At 42.9% G+C, this 14,328-nt stretch overlaps 1 protein-coding gene across 2 annotated transcripts; it reads left to right on the top strand.

Annotated features, from left to right (window-relative positions):
- The first annotated feature begins 1,499 nt into the window (after positions 1–1,499).
- LOC142399299 (ETS-related transcription factor Elf-1-like) lies at positions 1,500–13,576 on the top strand. Of its 2 annotated transcripts, XM_075483890.1 has the most exons (8): positions 1,500–1,799; positions 4,979–5,337; positions 5,467–5,590; positions 7,997–8,104; positions 8,276–8,431; positions 8,546–8,620; positions 11,112–11,307; positions 11,530–13,576. In XM_075483890.1, exons 2-8 carry the CDS (start codon positions 5,278–5,280, stop codon positions 12,122–12,124), a joined length of 1,314 nt encoding a protein of 437 aa, XP_075340005.1. In that variant the 5' UTR covers positions 1,500–1,799; positions 4,979–5,277; the 3' UTR covers positions 12,125–13,576. The 2 variants fall into 2 exon arrangements, with proteins under 2 accessions (XP_075340005.1, XP_075340006.1); XM_075483891.1 differs by lacking the exons at positions 1,500–1,799; positions 4,979–5,337; positions 5,467–5,590 and adding an exon at positions 5,764–5,956.
- The last annotated feature ends 752 nt before the right edge of the window (positions 13,577–14,328 follow it).

The raw sequence follows: 14,328 nt of genomic DNA, 5'->3' as shown, positions 1-14,328 counted from the left end.
AGACATTGAAGGACCTGAGCCGTCTCTTCTTCCTGAGACGGCTCAGGCCCTTCCTGTACACTGCTTCTATGTTGGCAGACCACTCCAGTTTATTATAAAGCAACAACAATATTATGGAGGGATGAATCCTCCCCAGAGCTCGGACCTCAACATTATTGAAGCAGTGTGGGATCATCTTGACAGAGAACGCAACAAAAAGCAGTCTAACAAGAATTTTGAAATGTCCTTTAAGAAGCCTGGAGAACTATTCCTGAAGTCTGCTTGAAGAAATGACAAGAAAGCTCGTCCAAGAGCGTTCAGGCTGCGTTGAAGAATAAAAGCAGTTAGGGGTGCGCGATGTGACGATATAAAATCGTGACTGGCGAGGAAGAGTGGAGAATAGCAGGCGATCTACCAAATTAGAGAAACCGTATAGATCGCCTTTGCCAATCAGCGCAATGATTTTTTTTTTTTTTTTTAATGCTGGTTCCCACCGATGCGGCAGACGTAGTGCGTCCTTAAACTAACCGACCAATCATAGCGAACTGTGCGTCGTGACACTTTCTTACACGCCTCCATGTTGTGTTTGTAAAAACTTAGAAAACGCATGGACAGCCATGGCAGCCATTTTTTTTTTTTGGATGGAAGATCGTGATAAAAAATCGAAATCGTGATTTTATGCAAAAAAATCGTGATACAACATTTTTTCCATATCGCCCACCCCTAAAGGCAGTCTTACCAAAATATTGACTTTCAAGCTTGTTAGAGACTGAATCTTTTTGTTTTCGCAAAACTTATCCAGTGGTGATGTTCTGATTGTCATCTACAGATATGATGACTTCACACGTGATGATAGTTATGACTTTCACAGAGGGCTCAGTTATACAACCCTCACCGCAGTGACAGTATCCAGAGACAGCAAGGCTGCTTGCAGAAGGTCGCTGTTCTCGTGAGAAAACTGCTGATTTACAGGAGACAGTGTTAACCTTTAGCACTCCTAACGATCAGTGAACAACAGTCTTGGGTGGACGGTCTGCAAGCCTTTTCTGTTCCGTTTGTTAAGTCATTTTTAAAGGAGAGGGGGAAAAAAATGAAAATCAAAGGATGGATCTGACTCTATTTCATTTTAAGGGCATTGGTGCAGAGTTTTGCCACTAGGGGGGGTCAGGGACTGGATAAAATACAAGCCTCTGTTTTGCCTCCATTTCTGTGTACAAGCCTTTCGTTCATATGTTTAGTCTGAATTCTTCAGCCTGTGATTACATTTGTCTTGTTCATGAGCACTAGTTGTACAAAGAAACTTGGTAGTGCACTAAGAAGCTTTTTTAGAAATGTTCTTGCTGAATGTTGTGATAAGGGAGATCATCACAGCCCTCCTGTGTACGCCCTCATATAAAACAGGTCTGTTTGCAGATAGGTCGCTCAGCCCTCTGCTGCTTTACATTGCAAATAACCCTGTGTTTACATTTGCTCCACAATGACAATGGTCACTATGGAAAACCTTGACTAACAACACAGGTAACCAATCAGATCTCACAGGACAGGGTGTGTGTGTGGGGGGGGGTGGACATTCAATTCTGTGGAGAAAAAAAAGAGAACTGATGAGGACTCCAGAGAAGATCAACTGGTACTCCACCCGTCACTGATCTTAGCTCTGTTTGGCACCCTGACTGGTGACCGGAAAGTCACAAAGGGAAACTGATCCCAGGTCTGTAGGCTCTGTGTTTGCCAAATGTAATGAGAACAATTTCCGTTCCTCTGTTTGGATCCTCCGGACAGCTGCTGCTCTGTCACACACAGACGCAGGCTCTGAACACAAGGTAAGCACACTTCTTATTCCATTTAACAGGCCTACAATACTCTGTCGTCTAAAAGAAAACAGGAAATGCTTCTAATTCCAAATGAAAATGTGAGCCAAGTCTTTGAGAGTGTACGCTGGATCACATGTGCTGAATAGAAAGTGAAAGTACTTTCCAGAGACTTTTAAGTTTCCGAGCATGGCTGTTAGATGTTGTTTAAACACTGAGGAAGAGAGTGAAAAATAAGAACATCTTTAAATTATTTATTTTCAGTGACAGCTGTAGTGCTCACACACACACGGGGGAGGTAGTAAAAACAGTGTTTCTGAACAGCGACCATCTCCACCGAAACTCCCATTCTCAGTCTCCCGCTCTGTACACACACTCACACACACAAACCGTATTTCACTGCGTTCGTCTAACAAGGCCCGGTTACCCCAAGCAACAAGAAGGGCTTATCAGCTGCTCTCTCACTTTGCCATACTGTTATCAGCCTGGCCTAGTTCACACATACACACACACACTCTGCTTCTTTCTGTCAAAAACAGCCGTGCTCTTTCTATCGCCGTCTCTCTCTCTTTCACACACACACACACACAGGCAAACTGGGGAATGAATGTAATGGGGGGCTTATCAGTGTCCTCAGGGGCCTGGCAGCCACTTCACAGACTCAGATCCCAGTGCCGGGGCCATAGAGACAAACCTATGTGACCAGACTGCAGATGAACAAAGGCTCCATAGTTAGAGAGTCCTCTATAGACGCAGCAGCCTGCAGGTCACACTAACAATGAACATCTGCACATGGCACAGTGGTTTACAGCAGTGGCTGCCATTCAAAGGAGAGAAAAATAACACAGACACGCGTGTCCTGTTCGGTTGTAACGCCATCGCAGTGCAGACTCAGCCTCCTGTTTACAGATGTAAAAAGATAAAAATGGAAGCTGTGTCCCTCGTGTTTTGTGCCACAAATATTTTCTGTAGAATAATCCTGCCAGCATGCCCTGCCGGACCAAAATGTTTCCACACACAATGGAAGTCGTTGTTGAATACGAAGCAAAAGAGAATGCATCGATTTGTAAATCATTTAAACCCTACATTCAACATAGAAAAAAAAAAGTTTAAACTGTTTAGAATAACCTGAGAATGATTCTTTTATTGAGGCTCCCTTTGAACACGTTTACTTTGAAGCATCACCTGCTCTTTAAATGTTTGGAAACTAAAAAAGCCAACTGGTGTAGTTTTCACCAGTGAAAGGTTTCCCCATTTTACTTAACATAGGGCTTTAGTAGCTCACAGGTTGTGATCCTATTTACTCGTTATTTTCATTTCATAAAAACACCATATTCTCAGTGGGTGACAAATCCAGACAGCACGCAGACAAATGGAGCACCCAGATCCATGTTGTTGGAATACATACAGAATGTGGTTTGCCTTTGGCTTGCTGAAAACAAGTAAGGCCTCCTTGAGAAAGATGTCACTTGAATGACGCATCGCGTTGCTCCAAAGACTGGATTTATCCTGCAGCAGTGGCAGGGCCTTCACAGATGTGCGTGTTACTCGTGTTGGTGCACTAACCCCCCCCCCATGCCATCAAAGAAGCTGACACTTAAACTGTGCTGATAAAAAAAAAAAAAAAGCAGGATGTTCCTTGACTTTTTAGCCTAGAGGATGTGAAGTCTATGATTTCCAAAAAAGCATTTAAATTTTGACTCGTCAGACAATGGGACAGTTTTCAGCCGATTTCCTAAGGAAATTCTGAAAAACAAACTTTTTTTAAAAAAGCAAAATGCCTCATGATTAAGACTTCTTCTATAAGACATCTCAACTTTCCTTGCATGTTAACCGGCAATGCAAACCTTTACTCATACTGCATACTCTTCAGCTCTATGCTTTCCAAAAACAAGTTTTTCACACAGAGAGCAATGAAGAAATGACCAATTTTCACAAAACTCTTTTGCCGTGGGATGTCAGACGCCCTCCGTGTCACTCTGTTCTTGGTGAAACCATTGAGAGCCCAACAATTGGGAGCATAAGAGGAAGCTGAAAATGAAAAGGCCACAGCTGGCAGAGATGTTGGCAGTGTTTTGGCACACAAAGTCAGGAAGCGGTTCCTCCTAACTGAGCTGTGCTTCCTGTGATAACTGACCCAAACATGTCGCGCCTCTATCTCTCTCTCTCACACACACACACACACACACACACACACACACACACACACACACACACACACACACACAGAGGCACTCTCCCTCGCTTTTGCAGGGTATACAAAAAAACCCCCAAAAAAACAGGAACTGTGAGCCTGCCGAGGCAACCGAGGGTTTAACTAATGGGTTTAAAACGTGGGAGCTATGAGAGAGATAACGATTAATTCCTTGGAAGCGATTAGCTCACAGAGCAAGATCTATTGCACACAAAGCGTAATCTTCAGAACAAAGGGGGCTGAAGGTAAGTGCAGGTGTGGCAACAACGTTTACAGCCTACATTTGACAGTTGTGAGGGGGCGGCAGCTGTCCACCAGCATGAGGTGAGACAGAATTCAGTTAGATTGATCAGACATGGAGGACAGGGGAGCAGGGACAGTCAGTCAGTCAGGCTCAGGCGGGGAAATAAGAGAAAGGAGGAGGCTGTGCAATTCAAGGGAACGAAGAATGCCGTGGCGGCCAGAGGACAAGAGAGGAGGGACGGGAAAAGAAAACAAGATAGGCTATGGGGAGAGAAAACTGTGGAGTAACAAAGAGGAGCTGGCTGGCATTAGAGTTGTGTCCTGGGCGCTCCCTTCACAGTCATGTTTGGAGGAATGTGCACGTAACGGCCTTGAAACCACCAACACTGAGCAAAGAAGTGATGTTTCAAGTTCAACACCAGCTGCCCCCACCCCGCCCCCCTCCCCTCCTCCTACCACCCACTCACCAACACAAACGCATGCACACACACTGCGCTGCAAACACTTCCTTCCTGTTGCTGGTTTAGCCCAGTTTAGACGCACGATAAGAGCAAAAGAACGAGATGTGTAAAAGAGAGACACGGACTGCTGTTTTCGTTCTCTTTTCGGAGCAGATTGATCTCATTTCTTTAGAAATCTCAACTCTTCGCCGGGTTGTTTTCACTGTCTGCAGGTGCGGTCCCCCACAGTTAACGGCTCTCAGCTCCCATCACACACTTTGTCCCTCGTGTCTCTCTCTGCTCTTCACTGGCAGGTTTCATCAGACCACAGGACAGTTTAGCAGCCCCCACTTCCTCATCTAGATTTGAAGCAGAGCGAGCGACCATGAGTTTCCTGTGACGCCACCGTCTCTGGTCAATTAGTGCACTCGCATCCCTCCTCCGCTGCTGAGCTGCCGAGTCAACTGCTGCTCATCGGGAGGATCTCTGCAGGAAACTGGATCAGCTCGCCTTCAACGACACCTCAGACCCGTTTAGTTATCAACAGTCGGCACAGAAAAGCTGTGATGCCGTTTTCAAGAGGTTAAACAGTGTGTGTTCCGGATATACAGCCATGCTACAGCAGTCGGAGCTCATCTTTGAATATGCCAGTGACCACTTCAACTTGTCACAGGTGAGTCACTACAATGCCATGCTGGTGTTTTGTTTCTCTGCTTGTTTGTGCTGAAGCAGAGCAACCTAACTGGGAACCTTACACACGGTAACCTGCTCGTCTCATTTCTTGACATTTTGTGTGTTAAAGATGGGGGTTCACCCAGACTACCCTGCAGTGATTGTGGAGCAGGTCCCCCATCCACACCTGCTGACATACACAGGTCTATCGCATGAACAGTCACACCATGAGGATCACCAGCAGCTGCTTAAAGGTCAACACACGCGCACATACTCCAGCCTCTCTTCACCTGTCACGTTCACACTTTATGATATAAATTCCTCTGCGCTAATGCTTTTTAACAGTGTAACCTTTGTTCGGAGAGAGCCGACAGTCTAGGAAAATGTAAAGTCAGGCAGATTCTACTCTTGTTTAGGAGAGCCTTGCGTTGCACATGCGCAGTGGCAATCCTCGCACATGGACCGCCCTCTGCAAAAATCCAGGAAGTGAAACAAAACATTCCTGGCGTGCTCCTCTGTGAAAAACTGTTAATGAATCATATTAGGATGTAGACGTGGTCAAGTTGGGCTACAGCACAAATACCCTTAGCCTGTTCCTCACCAGTGCTGGGAATTAAAAAGTAAGTCACGTCGCCGTGTCGGGCTGTGTGTTTGCGGTGGTTGGAGGAGGTAGCAGAAGTTGAGCACGGTGAGGCTCGGTTAACTTAGCTAACGTTAACAGCTGGTAAAAGCGGCGGTCATTGACATTTCACTTTGGAATTACATCCTCGCCGGGGACAACAACCTGCCTCCTGTGCTTCATTAAACGTAGTCGCTAGTTTTGACAAGCTGCTGTCTGCTTTTGTCGTCGGCAGAAAAGTCAGAGTTAACGATGGGCAGTGTGGCAGCTAGCTGTTTTTTTTTTTCTCCTCTATAAGCTCAGTGCCTCAGCCTACTCACCTCTCATAGAGGGATGCGCACAAAACAATAGACCCCCTTCACTAATATTTTCGCCCCCACTAGCATTCATGTGGGAAGATTCATGTTGTTTCCCTTGATTTAGCACCAGTAAAACAGCAGTTCATTGCCACGCTGGAGCTTCTGAAGAGGCATTAGTTGCGTTTGAATTGGTTAAAAAGTCTGTCAGAGATTAAAAGATTGATGCGCGCTGTGATGCAGTTTAGTGGCTGACTCAAAGAGTCATGAAATGTAATTGTAATTTGGGACGGTTGGTTCACATAATGCGAGGTCATCAATTCTGAATGTTATAAGAGTGTTCTTTAAACACATGCACTCATGAAAAGCACCTGTTTCTAACGCCTTTGCCTATTTAAGTTCAGGTACAGATATACTTTATTTACAGTGCTCCTCACAGCCCCGAGAATAATAATGTTGATGTTAAAGAAATTAAGAAAAAAAACCTACAAAATAAATGCAAAGAAACAAAATAGTAAATGTAAAACTAGGGCAGAGTGAGGCGCATAGTTTATTATATATCCATTGTGTATAAAATGTTTTGTTTTGGGTAAAATAACAGCATTGTATTGTTTTAACAGTAGATTTAATGTAACCAAGGAGAATGTGGATTGACTTTTGATAAATGGTCATAGTGAACTTTTCCATCTCCAATACATTCCAGATTTGCATTAACATACAGTATCCTGCATAATTCTTTAGCTACCTCTTGAGATATATAGATATATATATATATCTATATATATATGTGCGTGTGTGTTATGTAAAAAAACCCCAAGAAATAGTAATTTATTTTAATATATGTGTAAATGTAAATGAAATATAGTGTATAAGTCAAGTTATTGTGTCATTTGGCATACCTCAGCATTCTCTCCCTGTTTCCCTTCCTCAGGAATGGCTTTCTTGGCCTGTTATGTCTTCATTTGTCCTCCACTTGTCCAGTTCCCTCCAATTTTTCTAAGGACACACTGCACACCGTGGCGTGCTAAGATATGCCAAGTTTTCGGCTAGCGGCTCTTTGAGAATCACCTTGTGTGTGCAAAAACACTACGTTGCGCTATTTTGTCTGTCAAACTGAGTTATCTTTTGGTGAGCTTTTCCTGGAGATAAAACTAAAGAATCAGGAACAAATGAAGCGTCTCTGTAACAGGCTGCTAGTAACAAAGTGCCTTAGGTTTCTATAAAAAAATTGGCCCGTTGCCATGTTTTCCTGTTATGAGCAGTCACAACACTGTTGCCGTTTAGATGCTTGAATGAGTCAAAGGTCAGCATTAAGTGGTTCAACTAACGCATCGTACAATGGATGCAAACTGACCAAAACCTGTGTGGCAATGATGTCTATAATTAAGGGGTACAAAGACAGGTATTTTAGCCAAGACAAGTGGTCTGCTTATCAGAGTATTGTGGACTTATCTCTGGGGAGAGAATTGCTATTGAATTATTAAAAGCCTTGTGCAAACCTTGAGGAACACAAATGAAGTTCCTTATGAGTCTGTTGTAGTGGATGGCTTTAACAGTCTCAGTCTGCAGTCCGGAGACGAGAGTATTCTTTTTTTTTTTTTTTTTTTTTTTTGTAACTTTGGTGAACTCGCCCCTCAGATCGTGAGTGTTTCTCTCGTGTAATATTCCTCCCTCTAAATGCTGTCCTCCTCCTCCACCTTCTCAAAGTGTTTTTACGTGTTCCTCCCTTCCTCTGTTGTCTGTAGTGGAGCCATGTGAGAGTGGAGAGGAAGAGACCATGGAGACACTTGTTGCCGCTGACTCCCTTCTTAATATGGACTGTGCTGACACCCTCTCTCTGGAACAACATTACTGTAAGCCCATGTACACTAACACTACTCACACGTACCTTCGAGTAAAGATTTTCCAAGTTCGTCCCCCCCCCAGCTTTCTGGTGTAAGAGCGGTTTGATTGTGATGTTATTTTTAGACCTCACGGCCACAGCGCTGTTCTCTTTCATTAAATCTGTTTATGTCCCCTTGCAGCCCAGGCCTTCTTACCATCACTGGGTGATGTCATCACTACTCCAGTTACCCAGGTTACCGTGTCGGCCGAGGGGGTTGTGGGAGCCTTTGACCAGCCACAATGGCACTCGTTGCACACAGAGAAGAGTACAGCACAGCTGCAGTCCAAAAAGAGAGGTCAGTTGTTGTTGTTTTTTAGGATTTTGCATGGTTTGTGGATTATATATATGTATTCTTTTTAAAAAAGAAAAAAGGTAATTTATTTTTATATTCTTCTTCTTGTGTATGCAGGTAGAAAACCTAGACATCGGAGGGCAGAGTCTCCCACACCAAATATCACAGTAAAGAAGGACAAATACAACAAAGGTATTGCCAGACATAACAAAGCCCATGCGGTACTTTACACATAGATGGCACATCTGTACTGCTAGAGATCTGATTAGCTGCATTTTCTACCACTTTGGTCTGATGTGAGCGGAATTTGTTGAGAGTGAGGGCGATTTTAAAGAGGGTAAGGAAAGCGATCGCCCGAAAAAACCTTTTTCTGCTCCACTATTAAGCCTCTACACAGAGACACTTGTTTAAACACCTCAGGTTTAGGTACAGAAACACTTTATCACTGACACAGTTTTTGTTATTTTGGCTTTTTACGAGAGCATAATTAAGTCACAGGTAAAAAATAAATATTATCAGGTTTAAATGTCAGGTTCTTAGGTTTAGTTTGAGGTAAGTTGCACCAAGATTGGAGGACATGTTTAGAAATGACAGCTCATTGTGTAAAACCCCCTTTTCACGATGCTCAAATGTAATTGGGTCATTTCCAGTCATTTGTAGATGATCTTTTGCAGATTTTGGCTATCTTTAGATAGACAGTGATAATTTAACTACTGACCTTGAGTTCGGTTTCCACATATGTGTGCATTTGTATGCGATAAAACCAAAAGTGCCTCTTTACTCCTTTCATTTGAACTGAAAAATAATCTATAATGACAAGAAAATAGCCGACTAACAATAAGTCGAGCCTTACCCTAATTTTAATTTTACTACTGATTACGATAAAGGAAGCTCCCTTTACCCGTGTACAGTTTATGTCAACGATAAGCTCAGTTTTTACAAATGTACATGGTAGCAAACATATTATCACTGTGGTCCTTTTCATGTAGTAGTTCCGCCTTTTTGGCACAAAAAAAATGTCTTCATTAACCCGCTGCTGTTCCTCGTTGGTAATTCACTCATACCAAACAGACGGATCAGCACCACATCAATGTGTGCTTACACACAGCAAGCCGGCCAAATGGAATCCAGCTAAAACACAAGTTGCATCCATAATGTTAACAAGAAGAAAAGTTGCAAGTTTAGAGGTTTCTACTCACCTCATGAGTGTTTTCCTTTTTCTTTTTTTTCCCCGCCAGCCATTCTGTTTTGAAGTGACTGAAACTAGTGGAGGTGTTATAAAGCAGCACAGAGTGTTGCAAAATTGTATGAAAACTGGTTGTACCCTACAGTGCGACTAAGGTGTATAAAGGCCTACATAATGCGACTAACAACAAAATACTCTACACAGCTTAATTTGATTGTTACTTTTTCCCAAAATGACCTTATTCACGTAATCAGAAAATATTTTTCTCATTCAGAATAAGGTTTTTATCCAATTAATGTCAGAATATAGCTGAGCTTGTAAACAGTTTAAAAAATAGTTTTTACCTTGGTTTGTTCGTGGGTTCTTCTGGAGAATATTGAATTTTTTTTTATCTTCAAAAACTCCTGGGTTGTTTTCATAGTGTGTTTCTAGTCACATCAGCTTTGCTGCGTTTGGCAGAATCTGATTAGACGGTACATCATCTGGAAGCTCTTGTGCCTGATCTCCATTAGAAGCCTTGCATGGCCATGCCAGCACACTGCTGTCATGTGTTTCACAGGGGATGTTGTATGCTTTAGAATCTTAAGCCTTTCAAAGCCTGTGTTGTTGTTGTTGTTGTTTTTTGGCATTGCTCAGGTAAAGGTTTAACTTGGTTCCATATGACCTAAAATGCAGTTCTGTGGATGGTCAGTCGAGATTGGCCTTTTTTTTCAGGATTGTGAATGTTTGTTTTTTTTAAATCTTTGGTAAACCCTCTGTATTTTCTTTGTTTAAGACTTCTCTAAAATGGTAGACTTGTATAATGATGTCTTCCTCCTGTGGAGGACGTGTCATATAATGGGACTTTTGCCTATACCATGGAAATCCATCCACACAGAAACCTTTTCATGTTGAGCTCACCTGTGTTCCTCTTTTCTCAGTACTGTATGTACCAAACTGTTGATGTGGTCATCCACAATGCTCCAGTTCCCCTTTTTTTTTTTTTTTTTTCGTTTTCACAGAGAACTTTGATCACGTACTTGAGCCTCCAAATATGCACACTTTGAATCAATGCCAGACTTTTTACCTTCTCCCTTTTGATGAATAAATAGCTTCCCACTGGTCACGAAACAGCCTTTGGGTCAGTTGACCAGTTATATATGAGAACTTAAAAAGAGAGTTCCACATAATGAGGAGCCATAACTTTCTCTTTCTCCAGTTTAGATGCTAATACAGACAAGTTTAAAGCTGAAAGTCTAGTTGCAGATTAACTAAGTATTTTCACACTTACAAGATTGGTAATCAGCTTACTGTTATAGTAAGATAAAGAGTGTCAACACATTTACTATAAAGAACCAAAAGCATTATATGGTCTGATGTTACGCAGAGCTAACAGTTGGGCTCATGCTTGCAGCAACTGTAGACTCTGAACATGTTCCTCGCCAAAGTTTTTCAACTCCAGGGATTTTTCTCCTTGTCTGTTCTTTTCTCATCACGCTTCATGTGTTTGTGCTTCAGGAGGAAACACACTCTACCTGTGGCAGTTCCTGATGGAGTTGCTGCAGGACAGACAGGTTTGTCCCCGCTACATCAAATGGACTGATCCGCAGGCCGGGATCTTCAAGCTGGTCAACTCAAAAGCCGTGGCGAGGCTCTGGGGCAAACACAAAAACAAACCAGATATGAACTATGAGACGATGGGAAGAGCACTCAGGTACAACTGCCTTCGAATGTGAAGTAACGTTGTCGGACGTTTTTTGGTCTGCACTTTGGTTTAAAAAAAAAAAAAAAAAAAAAAACAGATCTGGGGGGGAGCTTAGTCCTGATATGCATTTAGGAAGCAGGGCCCTGATAATCTGGTATTCCTGTTTCTTCAATTCTGATTTAATTTGATGTATGATGTGTTTGTTGATGTGAAACCCTTGTATTCATGCAGGTACTACTACCAGAGGGGCATACTGAATAAGGTTGAAGGCCAGCGCCTTGTTTACCAGTTCACCTCTCTTCCCAAAGACATGATTTATATCACAGACGGAGACGGCGCCAAAGAGGAAGATGACGACCATGACAACAGCGGTAATGATGACGGCGTGAGTGAGGACTCCGACAGTACGATGTCCAGCGGCCAGTCCGACGAGGAGGTAGATTTCCACCCGCCGCAAAAGAAAATGGCGTTGGTTTCATTCCGAGCGGCGCCCACGCAGCGCACCAAATCAGCTCCCAAGCCCTCAGCTCATCGTGACACCGTGCTGCGGCCCACCAGCACCAGCTTGATCCAGGAGCAGCATTTGCCCATCGTGTCTGCTGAGATGCTGCGGACACTCCAGAACCTGCAGAAGGTCCAGTCCCTGCAGCCCGCCGGGCATGCATCTGTCTTTAAGACGGCACAGCTGCTGGGGAGTCTGTGCGAGCGGCAGGCTGCTACTGAGGTGGCTGCAGACGGCGAAAGCGCTCTGGAGAGGCCCGACGAAAAGCCGCACGCAGGACAGAAAACTCCACAGCTGGTGCCTCTAACAAGCTCTTACCAATAGAATACACCAACAACGTCAACTCACCCTCAAACGCATGCATGCCCACACACTCCGCTGACTCAGGACCACTTACAAAGCTGCACTTTGCTGCGGAAACATCTGAACGCCAGTGATAATTATTTTTTTTTTTTTATGTTCAAGGAGAGGGACTTTTGATCTAGATTTGATTTTCAGTGTCAAAACATACATCAGATACGGGCAACTCTAGATCAGTGCTTCTTTTTGACCTCTTGGTTTGGAAGATATTGTCAGGAACCAAAACACTGCAGTTTAGCTTAAAGTAAAGGCAGACTATGAAAATGTATATCCAGCCTTTAATTCAGCCTCTGCTACTCTTTGTATCTATGAATTATACAAGACACCAAAGAAAGACATGCACTGGAATCCACAGCCTCTCTGCACCTTTTGCTTGCACTTCGGCTCCCGTGTCATGGAGCCATTAGTCTTATGAGCGCACCTCCTCTGCCTTTACTCTCGCCCTGCTCCACTTTGTTTTGTTTTATGTACGATCACATGCTGAATCATTCCTTTGCCTTGAAAGTGGCTTTGCACTAAAAAAAAAAAATCTTCCCCCTGCTGTACGTCTCTTCTCTAAGTGCCTAAAGGTCTCAGTCCTGCCCCGGTTTCACCTGTTCCTGATAATCCCGAGACTATTGAGGGAAAACATTCCATTTTGTTGTTATATTTTTTAAGATTAATGAATTCTGTTTGTATTGTGAAATGTTGAAAACAAGGGAACACTGTTGTTTCTAGAATAGTCGTTGTGCACTGCTGCTGTTTAATGTTGGTGTATCTTCACATCGGGTCTTTCCTTTCTTGACAATCAATGATCATTTTGTATCGTGACTATTTAGCCTTTTCTGCAACGCACACAGTCTGTTTAGTTATTGCACGTATATTAATTCATATATACGAAACCCTAAAGCCTTGATATCTACATGTATTGTGTGTCATATACTGTACGTGTGAAAGTGTCTGTGCTCTGTTGCCATTTTCTCCCTCAGGTTCATGAACTTTTTTTGTGCTGCAGAGACCATATACCTTATGCAAGGAGTAAACGGCTGGCTCTTAATAATGAAGTAATTAGTTCGGTGTTTACTCTTCTGCTGTTTTTAATCGAGCCCCAGAAAGCCAGCCAGACTGGATTCTGCCGGGCTAAACTCGGTTAAGACATGCTTATACAGTGACTGTGCCTTTGCCCGCAGGGAGCCCCTATGCAAAACTTTTCTCACTTTATTAAACCATTTATCTTAACCCCCCCTCACACACACACACACACACACACACACACACACTTTGCTTAATCTGATTGTCTCTTGATGCCGTTTTACTGTTTTTGGATGAGCTTGTAGCCGAGGGAAAGGCCATGCCGTTGCCTTGTTTTTGGTATGCTTGCTTTCACGCAGCCTATGTTGTATTAAATAAACAAAATTTTGTTTTTTCTGTGTGAAATTCATCTGTACTCTTTTTTTCCGAGTCAGTCGTGTTTTTCATTTACAGCGTCTATTGTTAACATTTGGAAACAGATTTCTCCGGGCTTTCCCAAAGTATTTCGAAGCGTTTTTTTTTCCTTTGGACATTGGCTGTTTGCAGGTTAATTTGGCTCTTTTGTGCAGACGTTAGAAAGTAAAAGTTGTATTCGAGACAGTTGCAGGTTTAAGAATTTGCAGCTTTTAAGACAGGACCTGTCAAAGCTGTGCTAAAGTGTTGACTCACACCTGATTTCTTACTGTATTGCTACCAGACCTTCTTGTAATCTTTAAAAGTGGTCATGAGAGATAGTTCTCCTGGTCTTCTTATGGCCTTTTAGACTTTTTCTTACGACACTGGCTGCTTTTCGCTTCATTTTCAGTCCAGTCCTTGTACCTGAACATTTTTAGAGGAATGTGCTTTTGTTTGCCAAGCCACTTAATAATTGGCTAGGAATCATTCAAGCATTAAAAAGGCACCTTACTCAAGGGATGAACTTTACACATAACAGGCAACTTGGCAGAGAAACTACTGTAAATTGTATATTGAGGGACTTTCCTAGCAGCCTGTTACACAGACACATCATTTGTTTTCTTTAGTTGCATCGACAGAAAATCCCAAAGATACCACAATTTGACGAACATATAAAAAAAAAGGTGATTCCCAAAGAGCTATTAGCTGAAACTTAATATCATGGAGTGTGTCCTGAAAAAAATGTGAAAACTGGACAAGCG

Source organism: Odontesthes bonariensis, chromosome 14 (assembly GCF_027942865.1).
Source record: "Odontesthes bonariensis isolate fOdoBon6 chromosome 14, fOdoBon6.hap1, whole genome shotgun sequence".
Taxonomy (NCBI): Eukaryota; Metazoa; Chordata; class Actinopteri; order Atheriniformes; family Atherinopsidae; genus Odontesthes; species Odontesthes bonariensis.
This window is presented reverse-complemented; position numbering and strand designations above follow the sequence as displayed.

Bases quoted from the DNA above. Each gene is read 5' to 3' on its own strand.
- LOC142399299 (XM_075483890.1), top strand. From the start codon at position 5,278: ATGCTACAGCAGTCGGAGCTCATCTTTGAATATGCCAGTGACCACTTC. The intron at 5,338-5,466 runs GTGAGTCACTAC...TGTGTGTTAAAG, and splicing joins ACCACTTCAACTTGTCACAG to ATGGGGGTTCACCCAGACTA. The intron at 8,621-11,111 runs GTATTGCCAGAC...TTTGTGCTTCAG, and splicing joins GAAGGACAAATACAACAAAG to GAGGAAACACACTCTACCTG.